The 14,137-nt window shown below is 45.5% G+C and overlaps 1 protein-coding gene across 5 annotated transcripts in view; it reads left to right on the top strand.

Moving 5' to 3' along the window:
• ITPR1 (inositol 1,4,5-trisphosphate receptor type 1) overlaps positions 1–14,137 on the top strand; it is a 1,104,774-nt gene that overhangs the window by 463,857 nt on the left and 626,780 nt on the right. For all 5 annotated transcript variants that reach the window (XM_069206352.1, XM_069206351.1, XM_069206348.1 and 2 more), the window contains exon 16: positions 10,510–10,668. In XM_069206352.1, coding sequence (XP_069062453.1) covers positions 10,510–10,668 — 159 coding nt within the window. The remainder of the gene's footprint in view (positions 1–10,509; positions 10,669–14,137) is intronic.

Below are 14,137 nucleotides of genomic sequence, written 5' to 3'. Positions count from 1 at the left end.
AATATCTGATTGAAGATGGAAGGTGATTCTGAAAACCCTTGAGGAATTCGACACCAACTGTAAACCTTGTCCAAGAATTTGAAACTGAAGAGAAATTGGCTATCCTCATGAAGAGGCACAGAAAAGAATGCTTGAGAAAAGTCCACAACCGTGAACCACTCTGCATCACATGGGACCTGAAACATGATCACGGCTGGATTTGGCACTATGGGGCAACATTTAACCACTATCTCATTAATTTTTCTCAGGTCTTGGACAATTCGAACTTTCACACAAGGCTTTCTCAGTCCCATTATTGGCGAATTACATGGGCTGCTCATCACTTCTTTTAAGACCACTTGCTTCACAAAGTCTGCAATTATCTGCGTCAGTTGTATGAGAACATCTTGTGCCATGTGGTACTGTGGTACCTGGGGAAACAGCATTCGGCTTCACATCTACGTTGACTGGTTCTACTCCTTTGATCAGTCCCACTTCCTTTCCTGTCAAGTCCCATACCTTCTCTGTCACTGTTCCCTGTAATTCTGTTGGCAAATCGGTCACTGTGAACATCGGGAAGAAGCTTATCAAAGGGTATTCCTCATCTGTGGTCTCCGTCTCTGGCTCTGAGATCTGACCATCGTCCCCTTCATCATCACTGTTTGTCTATACTTCAATCCCTTCATTGGAACAGGTGATCGAACACCTCGTCTTACACAGCAAGTCTCTTCCCAGTAGGGGTAATGGAGTTGAATCACAGACTACAAACCTGTGCAATTCCTGTAAGGTACCAATCTCAACCTGAACCGGATCTGTAATCGGATTCGTCAGGAGCTGATTTGCTACTCCTACCACCTTTTATAGTACGCCCTGAAAGCGGCAATTTCGGAACCTCTGCACTTCTGACTGTAGAGCGGGTAGCTCCTGTGTCAACCAGGAATGAAACCTTGTGACCCATCACCTTCCCTTGCACGTAAGGTCTCCTCTGATCTACTACTAGGGACGCTGCAAGCCTGCACTCCTCATTATCTGAACAATCATCCGACCAGTCATTGTTTATTCCATTCTCCCCATGCAATGGGAACTGTTGTACTGTATTATTTTGACTCATCGTTTGACCTGTGACCTGTTGAGGAAGCATCACCTGTTGCTGTCCCATCGGAGCTAAAGGCAACTGCATTTGCTGTCTAGGTACCATGGGAATCTGCTGTTGTATTTGCTGCAACTGTGCTGGTTGAACGCGTGGCATTTGCATTTGTTGCATAGACTGGAGACCCTGCATTCTTGTACCCCTCATTTTGAAATGTAGCGACATCATTGCTTTGTTGAACAACACCATCCTGCACCATCATTGGGCACTGCCGCTTCCAGTGTCCCCCGCACGCATGGCATGGCAACATATTTTTTTCATCCCTTGCACATCATTTTGAACCACAACAGTATTCAAGTCTGGACCACGGTTCACAAAACCTCCCCGATCTCTGCCTCTCGTTTGCGTTTGAAACATTCTGTTTCCCTGAGGTTGCTGCTGTACCATCTGCTGTACTCCATTTCCCTGCATCCCTGCCTGAGCTGCCTTAATTTGCATCACCATCACCTTCTCTTTCAGCTTTCTCTGTTTCAATTCAATCTCATTGCTACAGTATTTTACATACTGCAACACTTCATCAATCTGTTTCGCTTGCCAACAGATCAAATGATTCTTAATCATCTGGCTAATCTCTGGCCTCAATCCTTCAACGAACCTGAACACAAGGTGATTCATATCTTTCGGTTCTATGACCGCCGTGCCACTATAGTGTTTAAATGCCTTTAAAAACCTCTCATAGTAAGCATGTATCGACTCTTTGCCTTCTTGTGCCGTTCGATCAGTTTTCTGCCAATCAATATTCTGCTGTGACACCTTCTGCTTCAAAAACTCAATCACCTTATAGTAGTATTTCATCACCTCAGGAGATGGTGCTCCTGTAGCCCTGTCTCTTGCCTGTTCTGTCGTCGGCCAATCCACACTCCTCTTACACTCAAGCCATAAATCAGCTGGAACTATAATCTCAAATAGGGTATTGAAGTCTTCCCAGAGACACTTAGCAAGCTTCACAAACCTATCTGTCTGCTGATACCACTCAATGGCTTTTCCCGCAACCTGGGATAATCATTTGTAAATGACAAAATGTCACCTCTAGACCATGGTACATGGACTAGAACCCTCCAGCTGTCTCCCTCAATGGTAACATCTTTATTGCTCCCGTGTCTGGTGCAGCTTTCGCCTGCTGCGGTTCCAGGCAATCACTTTTCCTCTTATCTCTCTTCTTTTCCCATCTGCCTTCCCACTTCTCTAATGCTTCCCAAACTTGGACGCTCTGTAGAATTTCTTTAAGGTGTGCCTTCATTCCAGTAGATCTCATATGATCAAAGTGTTTAGGTTCGAAGTCTAACCTATAACTCCTTTTCAGATGCTTAGTATTGTCTAAGTCTATGCCGTATTTGTCTGCCACGTTCGCTAACCTCTGGTGCACCTTACTCACTTCTTTGGTTATTTTCGGGCACAGGTACCTCAGTTCTGCCTCAGTGTATGATTCTAATCTGTTCACTCCCATAGTCCCTTCAACTAGCTCCGCTGCTTCCACACCCAACCTCACAAAATTCAGGTACTCTGTTCTGACTGCTCTGTTGTCGCAGGAGTAGTCTGCGGAGTGTTAAGCTAGTCTAACTACTCAGTTAAGTGTTGCGCCGTTAAGCCTTGCAACGAGATATTTCCAGCCTGCGTCATTGGTGTCTGACATATTTGCTCCCAATACCTGTGGTGTCAGTAGACCCAAACTTGCTTGTCGCATTGTCTCTAAAGGAACCCCAATCGGACTGAGATCCAGCAAAGATCTAGATCCCTTATCCCTTGACTGTCTGTTCTCCCGGTGTCATCCCTTGGAAACTTCCCGTGAACCCTCCTCTTATCACCTCTTGAGTCATTACTCCTTGATCGCATACAATAGGTTTGGCCTGCGCATATAACAGTACTGGCGGACCAACAGTAATTGCAATGATATAGCGGCTGGTGCCTGTTCGTTTCCCAATCCAGGTGGAGCGTTAACTCCCATGGCTTGATTCCTCATAGGTGCTGTAACTGACTGCGGTCCTGTGTCCGAAGTGTAATTCGGGACCATCTGTTGCTGGGGCAGAAATTGTGGAGTTGGCTCAATCTGCACTAACTTTGATCTCGTATACACTGGATCAGGCGGCACCATCAAACTCGTAGTTGTCTCTAATACTGGGACATCAGGATAGAGCCTCTGAACTGGTGGTGGTTGAAACCGTATCTGCGTCGCGGGTGCAGTGGATACACTACCACCATTCTGTATTGGGGCTGATGTGGTAGCATTATTTGTCTGTACTGTATTCGCGATCCCCTGATTCTGTGACAAATTTTCAGGACCTGCACTAGTAATCGGTCTATTGTCATTCATGGCATATGGTGGCGCTCGATCATGTAACAACTGATTGAGAAACTCATCAGAATCATCTACCCAAGACTTCTGAGTCTCCTCTGCTTGCTAGAGCCTTTGTCTATTTTACAAGTGGCCTTTCTTCCCTGTGTTTCGGCTTCTTGAGTTATTGCTGGAAACATCCTAACTCCGTCTATTATTTCCCTTCTCCACATTCTGGTCTCACTATCCCATCTAGCTTCTGCTAAGGCCTTTCTCATTCTCCGCTCGAATTCGTGTTGCCTCTGTTGTATGGCCATTAATTCACAAATCGCTAACGCCTCAAACTGAGCTGGTCTCGGAGGCGGCTTCTGTTCATTTAGCACTTTCCGCAAATGTTCTAGAACCCCTATGTTAAATTTTCTATTCTCTGGAAATGCCTAACACCCATCTTTCTCTGTTAATTTGCACCAATGCTTTAGCCAAAGGCATGGGGCGACTCCCTTTTCCTCCATTACGGCATAAGCCAGGGTGTCCTCTGGTGGTGTAGGCTCCCCCACACTTGCTGTAATGTACGCATCTCCCCTCAAAGCATTCTTTAAAGCCTTGAAAAACTTCATTTTTGCAACTTATTTTGTTTAGAATCTAATCAGGAAATGACTTTAGTTCCCAGAACACTCTTCGCCTACCTTCTCAACCAATTGCCTCTCACGGACGGCTGCCAATCTGTGCGCGACCCCTCTCGGCAACTAACCTATCCCAGCGCGGCTCCAATGATGTCACACACTGCGGCTGACAGTTTTGCGGCTTGTCTTCCTCACTCTCTATTCACACAAAAACTAAAGCAATATATTGCGAGCACCTTAACAAAACCCAAATTTGCCGGTTTACTACAGTAAGGGTAACTCAGTCGCTTCAGAACTTTACAGAGATTTCACTTAAAGCCTCAGCTGCTACTCTCTCCTTCTCAGATCCCACAACTGCAAGCAAAATTTGACCCGCAAATTTCACTCTCGACTTGTCAATGGTTTGTTCTAGTGCACTTTAGAACTTGCCAAATCTCCATTGAAGGTTTTCACTTTCACAACTTGACTCAAACTCGACTCGTCAACCAAGCCCGATTGACCTATTAGACCGCGCAAATTACAACGTAAACCAAGTGTCTAATACACTGATTAATATACTCTGGAGTCCTTAGACCACGCAGGGTCCGTACATCAACAACCACCACGTGGACAATTTTTTAGCACAAAGCGCCACACTCACATGAAGTTCGCCGACTTCCCTACTCTCATACTGCGGAGTACGCCTACTCCTACTAAAACATTACCTGGCCTAAATTCGCGCAAATCTCACAATTCACCTGTGATAGGCATAAGCTCGGCAAGCGCAAATTCTACTTCACTCATACTATCACTAGAACGCCGAGAACATACCCAACTCACTTCGGCAAGCTCCGAGATTCCGGGAAAGTCATTTGGGACTTAGGGGCACATCATACCTCCAATTTGCATTATCTCAAAAAAAACAATTCCAAAACAATGGTCCCTTGTCCTAGGGCCCCAAAGCTCCTAAACCGTCCTCTGCTACCAGAGCTAATAACGCGTCCTGTGTTAAATAATTAGTCAGGGACTCGTTTTAGGCCAATGAATCTTTTGACCCTGATTGAAGACACCTTAGGACGAGGCAATTAATCAACATAGCAATCAATAAATCAATAATGTTATCAATATTCACTATAGCAAATCGATTCAAATTGGATAATGGCATAGGTAAGAATCAAAACACACCAAAACCTTTCAGTCACGAATAACCACACAATATTTTGTAAGATTTGATATTTATTCCCTATTGATTACACTCTACTAGCAAGTTTATTAGTCTCAATACCAGAAAACACATCAACATACTATGGAAACTCGAATAAGATTTAATCAAAGCAAAAATCATAAACATTAGAACAAAGCACAACGTCAGCCTGGGTTAATCTTAGCAGTGTATCATTAGCGCATTATTCAACAAAGCATAGATTCAGTCATTTGTCTGTTTGTGTCCGTTTAGTGAGCTCCTTAACTACCCTCAAATTAGCATTAGCATGTTGGGCTTCATGCAAAACAATTTAGCAACACAAATTTTGAAAACATCTTACTATGGTCTCTATCAAAAGAAGCAGTTAGTACCTAGAAAGGAAAGGCAAACAGACAATTACAATTTCATCATCATATAGTTACCCTCTGTAATGGGTCAGCATACAGAGTCAGTCTTCGTCCTCAGGACAACAGTTGATTCGCCATCAGCCAAGAAACACAGCAAAGTTCAGCAAGACGGGTAATGAGAGACCCTTCCCTCATAAGGTTGAAGTACGAATCGACAAGGCAAAACACGGATGGTTCGAAGAATTTAACCGCAAAGTCTTTAAGACAGAGTGGCAAAGTGTCTAGGCAATAGCAAAGGCACTTAATGGCTGATTTCTTCTTGAGTCCTACGATTATATCAGACTTGTTGTACAGTCCCATAATTTCCAATTGGGCAAGTTTTTGGTGCATCATTATCTCCATCCGATGTCCAACGGTCACCCCATTAGAGCTTTCCACTTTTGACAGTTCTCACGCTGCTCATTGGTTCCTGGGTTTGACGCCTCCAACGGGTAGAATGTCAGGTGAGGAATAAGTGACATTTGTTACTCAAGTCAGTAGTCCCATTGTCTTCCCTAGTCTAAATGACCTTGTACCTGTTGCGAATTACACTGTTGCGCTCCACAAGAATGTCTCCTTGAGCAAGTCGGGTTCTCATGAGAAAATTTACTACGGTTACACACACATCTCTAACTCCTGGAAAAGTACACCTTCACGTCCTTCAAGAAACATTACATTGCACGTTAGAAAACGCAGTTAATATGAGACCAGGCAGCTAGGCCTAGACACTTGCTAACTAAGGCCTAATGTTAATTTAGCAATTCTAATACATAATACCTAACATTAATACTGAAAAATCATACATTAATATATTGGTAATCCATCATTAGTCAATTTCATTAAGCATTGAATACAATGGTGGCCACTCCCCGTGGGCACATTTCATACACATGCGTTAACGTTTACATTTTCTATGCGATTTCACTAAGCATTATATTGCAAGCTTCTCATGTTAATTATTAGAATTTAATCACGCTCCATCATTACCAAACAAAAAAAAGGTAGACTCTACCCTATCCTGCCACAAAGTAAAGGCATGAGGGTGTCACAAAAACAATTGGTCTCCTACAGGGGCCCAGAGTATGCAGCCCATTCACCCCTGGTTCTCCCCCTCCCCTAAGGCTGGTCCTAGTGGGTCTTTTATTCCCCAGGCCATCTACACTGCTGCGCTAAATTGAGGACTTCAGATGTCATGCTGCTGAATTTCAGCCCTTAACCAGCTCCCTCTGGTCCTGTTTCTAGCCCCAAGGATCTACAGGGGACTCTGTTTGGGTTACCTTCTGCTGAGTCCTTCTCTGGCACCCACTGACCCCTTTGAGCTTGTTCTAGGTATCATAGCAGTTCTGGTATTCACAACTACTCTAACTGTGCTGAGCTGCCAAACGTTGGTGCTGGTCCCTTTGCCTCTGGCATCAGATGAGGATCAAAGTCTGACCTTGATGTCTGACTGCAAACTGACTTCAACCCGAACCAACTTCGGCTCAATCTTGCTCTATTTAATTACTGAAGCACAACAGTTTCTTACAGCCTGAACTTGCTTTGATGCCTGTCAGGATGGGCACACCAAGTGACACTCCATTAATGTTATTGGCTCTTAACAACGTCCTTTATCAGATAGAAGAGGGTGGGACATAGGATAGTGATCTCACTCCCCCCATTAACTCCTGCCCACCCCATTATGATGGCACTTTTTATATCTATTTACATGATGTCGGTGGGCCTGATACTGATAGTTTAGCAGGTAGTTGCGTTCCTAGTTTTGCAGCTCCCCTTGCTTTAGACATAGAATAAAATCCTTATGGCACTCCTGCAGCCTGGGCCTACCACGTCTTTCGCCTTGCTCCTCTTCAATAAGGCCCTGTGGAACTGTTGTGTGCACTTGGTCTAAACCCTGTTACTGCTTGCCAGTGATAATGCAGGTGGCAATGTGTCACAGACCCACACCTGGTGACCCTGAATTTCGTGGGGGACAGGGTCCAGAATTTCGTTCTCATACATTTGACTTAATTGATGGTAATACAAATCTTTCAGAATGGTTTTCTCCTTTGTTTTATTTTGCCACACCAAACCCACCCCACAACATCTGCCAGACTTCCAAAGCAGCACCTCTCCATCCTGTTACAGAGTTTGAAAGTGTTGCTCTCCAAAGGTGTTATTGAGAGGCTTCTAGACTCCAAGAGCACAATTGTACTCCACCTATTTACTTGTACTGGAAAAAGGGCAAAGGCCTCCAGCCTATGTTAGACCTTTGACCTCTGAATGCCTTCCTTCTGAAGGACAAATTTAAAATGCAAACAGGAGTCTAGATCTTGGACGCTTTGGTCCTCTGAGACAAGATGATACCCTTTGACCTGCGTCATGTATATTTTCATATATCTATCTAAAAGGTTGGTTTTATGGTTCATGGTCAGTCAGAGGCATTTCCAGTTTGCAGTGCTCCCTTGTAACCTCACCTCTGCCCCTCAGATGTTCACTAAATTGATGGTGTTTACAGCACACCTTTGGAGATACCAGAGTTTCCCCTTCCTCGACAAATGGCTGTTGAAGACTGGCTTGCCACTGTCAGTAGTTGACCACTGACAGATGACAGTGGACTTTTTGACGTTGTGGGTTGATAATAAAAAGTTTCTCCCATACAGCTCTGCTGGGGGATTTGTAGTTCCAGTGGGCCCAAAACAAAAACAAAAAAGTGTTGGATGTCATTTAGATTTCTGAAGTGACTGCTCACGATCTGCAGTAGTGGATGCTCAAGCGCAAGTGACCCAGCGGCAGGCCCCTTTCTCTTTCCCACCCAGATTTGATGGTAGTGACCGATGCATCAGTACTGGGTTGAGTGGTCATGTGGGGGAGGTGGAGATCAGAGGTCTCCGATTTATGACAGAAGGCCAGCTGCAGATACATCTGCTGGAGTTGCAAGGCTTTGCATTGAAGGCCTTCTTACTGTCTAATGGGGGTGGTGGGAGGGGGCTGGTGCTGGTTCTCATGGACCATACCACTGCCATGTGTTATTGCAACAAGGGTGGTGCGGGGTCCTGAATCGTGCTAGAAGGGCCCTGCGCCATTGGAACTGGTTAGTGACCGGGCATTACCCTGATTGCGAGCCACCTGGCAGGATGCTCGCATGGCAGAGTATTGAGCTAAACAACCTAAAGTTGTGACTTACCTTTACATTGGCCAATCCTCTGCAGTAAGATCTGTTATGCAGTGGCCAAGAAACAACCTCCTTGAGGTACCCTTCTATCAGGGCTAAGGCTGATACCACTGCCCTGGCACACAGTGTTTGTTCTTTATATCTGCCAGACTGACACAGGTATCTATGCATACGGTCACAAAGCACTACTACCTTGATGGTCCGATAAGGTGGGGAGGGCATTTCTCCTGTTTGGTCCTGCAAGATGTTTTGGTCTGAGGCCGCTCCACAGACCCTCAACTTTCAGATGTACTGTTTTGGTATCTGTTCTACGATGTTTGAGAATGGATCTGGAAACATAAAAGCAGTACTCTCATTGGAGGTGGTGTATCATATAAATGACACCCATGCATGCTTTGGTCAGTTGCTCTTGTAGGCTTTTCCACTCCCTCAGATACAGAGCACAAGGACAAATAGGCAGGCCAGTGTGCAGATCTGTAGATTGGTACCTATTTTTAGGGGGAAGTGTACAGCACATAGAACTGGGAGGTGGGGGATCTATGAGGAATCTGCAGTTAGTGTACACCAGAAAGGAAATTACTGATGGTAAGGTGCTTAGTCTTCTCTTTTGATCTTCTTCAATCTTTGAGGTTTGATCATTTGTTTATACTGCTAATGGCGTCCTATCATCCCAATACTGGTGGTTACGTATTCCATATCCTTATTTGTTTTTCTGAGGATTCATTCTAGCTTTGCATATTTGGAGAGATCTTTGAAGACCTAAGTACATAAAAACTGAATATTGTCAACAAGATTGCTATGGCAAGAATAGTCTATAAATTATACTTTAGTGAAATCTTTGCTTTGGCTATCCGCTATTTTCTCAAATGATTGTTTTTAGGCATGTGACAGATTGTTTGTTTGATTGTTTGTCTAGTAGGGCTGAACATTTTCTATTTACAATCATCATGCCAATAGGGTCTAGGTTTTTTGTTTTTTTTTCGTCATAGACAAGCATATATAGACCTGCATGAAAAATTTCTAGATTGTTGGTGTTCAAAGTATGTTGGATAAAAATTAATTGTTAAAAACCGGTCTCCAGGGGAATAGTAAATAGTTTAAGAGGACAGGCCCCCCCCTCCCCCCCTCTCTTTATTAGACCACAGGACTTAACTTGTAAGGGATACTTAAGCACCAGCAATACCGTTGGGTAATACAAGCCACTGATATTTATATTAGGACCATATAAAAGTTGGATCAAACGTTGTTGCCATTTGTCTTGAGATGCTCTCAAAGCAACATCAGAGACTTCCTGAATGGGAGACTCTCGAAGCTTTTGGAATGGTACTCCAGTTTGAATTTGTATAACGTCATATGCTTGAAATTAGTTTCTTTTACAAAAAGTTATCCATTTTTAGCCCACTTTCCTATGCAATAAAACTAGCCTCGCTTTTTTATTAAGTAATAATGTATGTGTAAGATTTGATGCAAGTAATGTAATGGACTTCAATACCTCTTCAACCAGAACCTTCTGTTGGAGTCATGGTATTAGAGCTATTTAAGTCAATAAAATGTACTCATTCTGAAAAACTAGGGCTATAGATAAGTAACATAACCTTGCGAGGGTCCATGTTGGTGCTCCCTGGACGTGACCTTAAATGCTTCTTACCTGTCACAAATATTCAGGATTAATTTGCATTTGGGTGGACTAGTTTGAATGCAGTTTTGATTGTACAAATGTTCTGCCAGCTTCCTTGTGTGCTTTAACATTCCCTCCTGCCCTCAGATCTTCAAGCTGCTGCAGGCCCCATTCACAGACTGCGGCGATGGACCCATGCTTAGACTGGAGGAGCTGGGAGACCAGAGGCATGCTCCCTTCAGGCACATATGCCGCCTGTGCTACCGGGTGCTGAGGCATTCCCAGCAAGATTACCGCAAGAACCAGGTTAGTCACCTGCAATGTGTAACTTAAAATGACTGCCTGCGTGTCACTGTCCTCCATCTTCACATCACGAAATGGACTCTTAATTGCTTTTTGATGAAGGCCCTAAATATATTTTTTTTAATTTTTTTTTAATGACTGAATCCATTAAGGGAGTAGCACGCAAGGCCAGCTAAACAGATCTAGAAAACTTAAGTTTTAGAAAAAACACCTTTATTGAGATACCTAACCTGCTCTTTTGATTGGTCCAGGTCATGCATCACTTTAATCCCAGGAATCGCGCTTCTCCCTCCCATTTTGAGGTCTAAGGTCCGTTTTTCAATGTTGGCTTCATAATGCATGAGCCCAATATTGCTAATCAATGTCAGCTATAGGTCAACCTTTCTATAACCAAACTCTTACACGAATGCTATAAGATTTAATTCTTTATTGTGTTATCTTGCTTTGGTGAGGGGTTGGGTTGTGTTTTGACACCTGTACACTGCAGGATGATTAGAGGACTCCTCTGTGTTGTGAGTAGGCAATGAACATGCTGATGTGGCAGCCTTTCTTTTTGGTGTATAGTTGCGTCACAATTAAGTATCACTACTGTTAGGGCGTGCAACAGGTTTAAACTTTAGGTGCTAGGACAGGCTAGGGATCTGATACCATTAAGCTAGAACCGGGTACTGCACAATCGTTTAAAAGTTAACATTTTAATTCCAGTAAACCGCAATACATACATGAAGCAGAAGTTGGTCTGAAATATTTTTCCTATTTGCGTTATTTTTTTTCCTTTTGCAGTGACTTCTTATGTTAAAGTAGAGTACTATTGCAGATTTGTCATGCCTTAATATACTCCACTGACTGATTAGAAACCAGCTGCTTGGACACTAAAAAATGTTTCAAATTTAGTGACATCGTCAGCACAGACTTCATTTCAAACTTTGCTGAATTCTGGTATTTGAAGACCTCCTCTTAAAATTTCCTGTAGAATTGGAACTTGCGCCCATCAAATCTTAAGATGGAATATGAGGACACTGCTTTTTATTAACTTGTTTAGAAGTTTAGTGGACTCCAGTTTTATTCGAAGGGATCTGATTGCCTAAAGTTAGTATTCTTGGTTAGTACCCCAAAACTGAATTTTCAAGACTATCAGATGGTATTAAATGTCTTTTTTACACCCGGTGATTAAATGGAGTTAAAAGAAACGTGCTCTGCCCAGGAGGACGCTAGGGTGTAGAGCGTTCAGAAATTTAGGAATCTTGCACACCCAAATTATCTAGGATTTTGCTAGGTTGCTCAATTGAAAATCTAATATTTTCTACTAAGCAAATTGCACGCACAATGGATAGTAAATTGGAAAAGCATCATTTCGCTCAGCTTTTTTGAACAGTGGACAGATCTGAACGAGTCTAAATGTAATGAAGAAGGCCCTCCTCCACCCGCAGGCATCCTCCTGCGCCTCATCCCTGGGGTCTAGTGGGCTCTGACTAGCTTCACTTGACCAGTGTGCCGCTTTCCGCCGTCCCGTAAGTGTTTTTCGTTTTTTTCGCTTTTTTCAGCGCCTCGCCGCCGGCGCTTCTGCCCCCTTTGTGCCCCCCTGATTGCTGTCTCCCCGATCGTATATTGTGCCATTATTGTTTTTCTGATTGTGTGCTTTTCTTATTGTAACTGCTTGTATTTTGCTCGTTTTCAGTGTTTTGCCCCTTGTGCGCTCCCCGTTCCCTGCCGCTGCCTCCCTGCGGCCCGCCCCCCTCGTGCCCCCATTTGCGGCTCCCTCCCGCCTCCCAGCTGCTCCTCCCTCCCCCCTCCCTTCTTAATGGCTGGCGCTGCGCCTGGACCGCGCCCAGCGCCACACCCCCTGGCCCTCGCGCCCCCCGCATCCGCTACTCGATCAACAAACTCTGCGCCTTCAACCCCGGCCCCTCCACTGAATGCTACCGGGCATCCCCGAAGCACACTAAAGGACCTTTTTCCTGCCGTACCTGCAACTTCTCCTGCATCAGAACGACCAATCCAACTACGAAAACATCCAACCCCAACCACCTGAACTGCATCCTCATCAACACCCGCTCCGCACGAAAACACGCCATCGAGCTCTGGGATTTGCTCGACACCACTGCTCCTGACGTGGCTTTCCTGACCGAAACCTGGTGGAACGACTCCTCGTCTCCGGACATCGCCATCGCCATACCGGACGGCTACAAAATCACCAGAAGAGATCGAACCAACGGAATCGGCGGCGGAATAGCCATCGCTCACAAAGCTACCCTCAAAATCCACACCCACTCGGACGACACCCTCAGGACAGCCGAACACCTCCACTTCCAGATCCACACGGACCCCAACACGACCCTCAGAGGAACCCTCATTTACCGCCCTCCAGGACCAAGAGCCCCCTTCAACGATACCATCGCCGACCTTGCAAGCACCCACGCCCTCGCTTCCCCGGATTACATCCTCCTGGGAGATCTGAACTACCATCTGGAAAATGCCAACGACGTCAACACCGCGTCACTGACCTCCAACCTCCTCAACCTCGGTCTCCGCCAGCTAGTCAACACACCTACCCACATCGCCGGTCACACCCTTGACCCCCTCTTCACCTCTAGCAACCACATTTCCTTCAGCCACACCTCCGAACTCCACTGGACTGACCATCACTGTGTCCATTTCACCTATAAGAAAACCACAGAGCAACACCGCATCCAGCTACCCCCCCACCGCCGCTGGGGCAAAGTCACCCAAGAACAACTGACCAGCACCCTCATCAACAACCTTCCACCCGACGCAATCGACCCGAGCACAGCCGCCAACAACCTCCATCAATGGATCCTCGACTGCGCCAACACCCTTGCCCCTCTCAAGAAACCCACCACCATCCAAGGAAAGAAAAAACCAGCCTGGTTCACAGACGATCTCACCACCTCCAAAAGCAACTGCCAGAAGCTCAAAAAGAAATGGATCCAAGAACGCACACCCGACAACCTCGCCGCCCTCAAAAACGCCAACCGCGAACACCACCAACGGATCCGCACCGCCAAGCGCGCCCACTTCACCGAACGCATCAACAACAACGCCCACGACTGCAAAGAACTCTTCGGCATCGTGAAGGAACTCTCCAATCCGAAAGCCAACTCCAACGACATCCCGCCCTCCCAGAAACTCTGCGACGACCTCTCCACCTTCTTCCACCAGAAAATCACCACCATCCACGACAGCTTCATCACCGGTCCACCGCCAGACCCCACCCCCGACGTCTCCTCCCGCGACTGCCGCCTCACCGCCTGGACCCACGTGGACGAGGCAGAAACCATAGCAACCATGAACACCATCCACTCAGGCTCCCCCACGGACCCCTGCCCCCATCATGTTTTCAACTCAGCCAACGCCACCATCGCCCCCGAACTCCGCAAGATCATCAACCTCTCCTTCACTTCTGCCACCTTCCCGGACAGCTGGAAACACGCAGAAATCCAACCCCTCCTCA

The sequence above is a fragment of the Pleurodeles waltl genome, chromosome 9, assembly GCF_031143425.1.
Source record: "Pleurodeles waltl isolate 20211129_DDA chromosome 9, aPleWal1.hap1.20221129, whole genome shotgun sequence".
In the NCBI taxonomy this organism is placed as follows: domain Eukaryota; kingdom Metazoa; phylum Chordata; class Amphibia; order Caudata; family Salamandridae; genus Pleurodeles; species Pleurodeles waltl.
The sequence above is the reverse complement of the archived record's forward strand: the minus strand, read 5'-3'. Positions and strand labels throughout refer to the sequence as shown.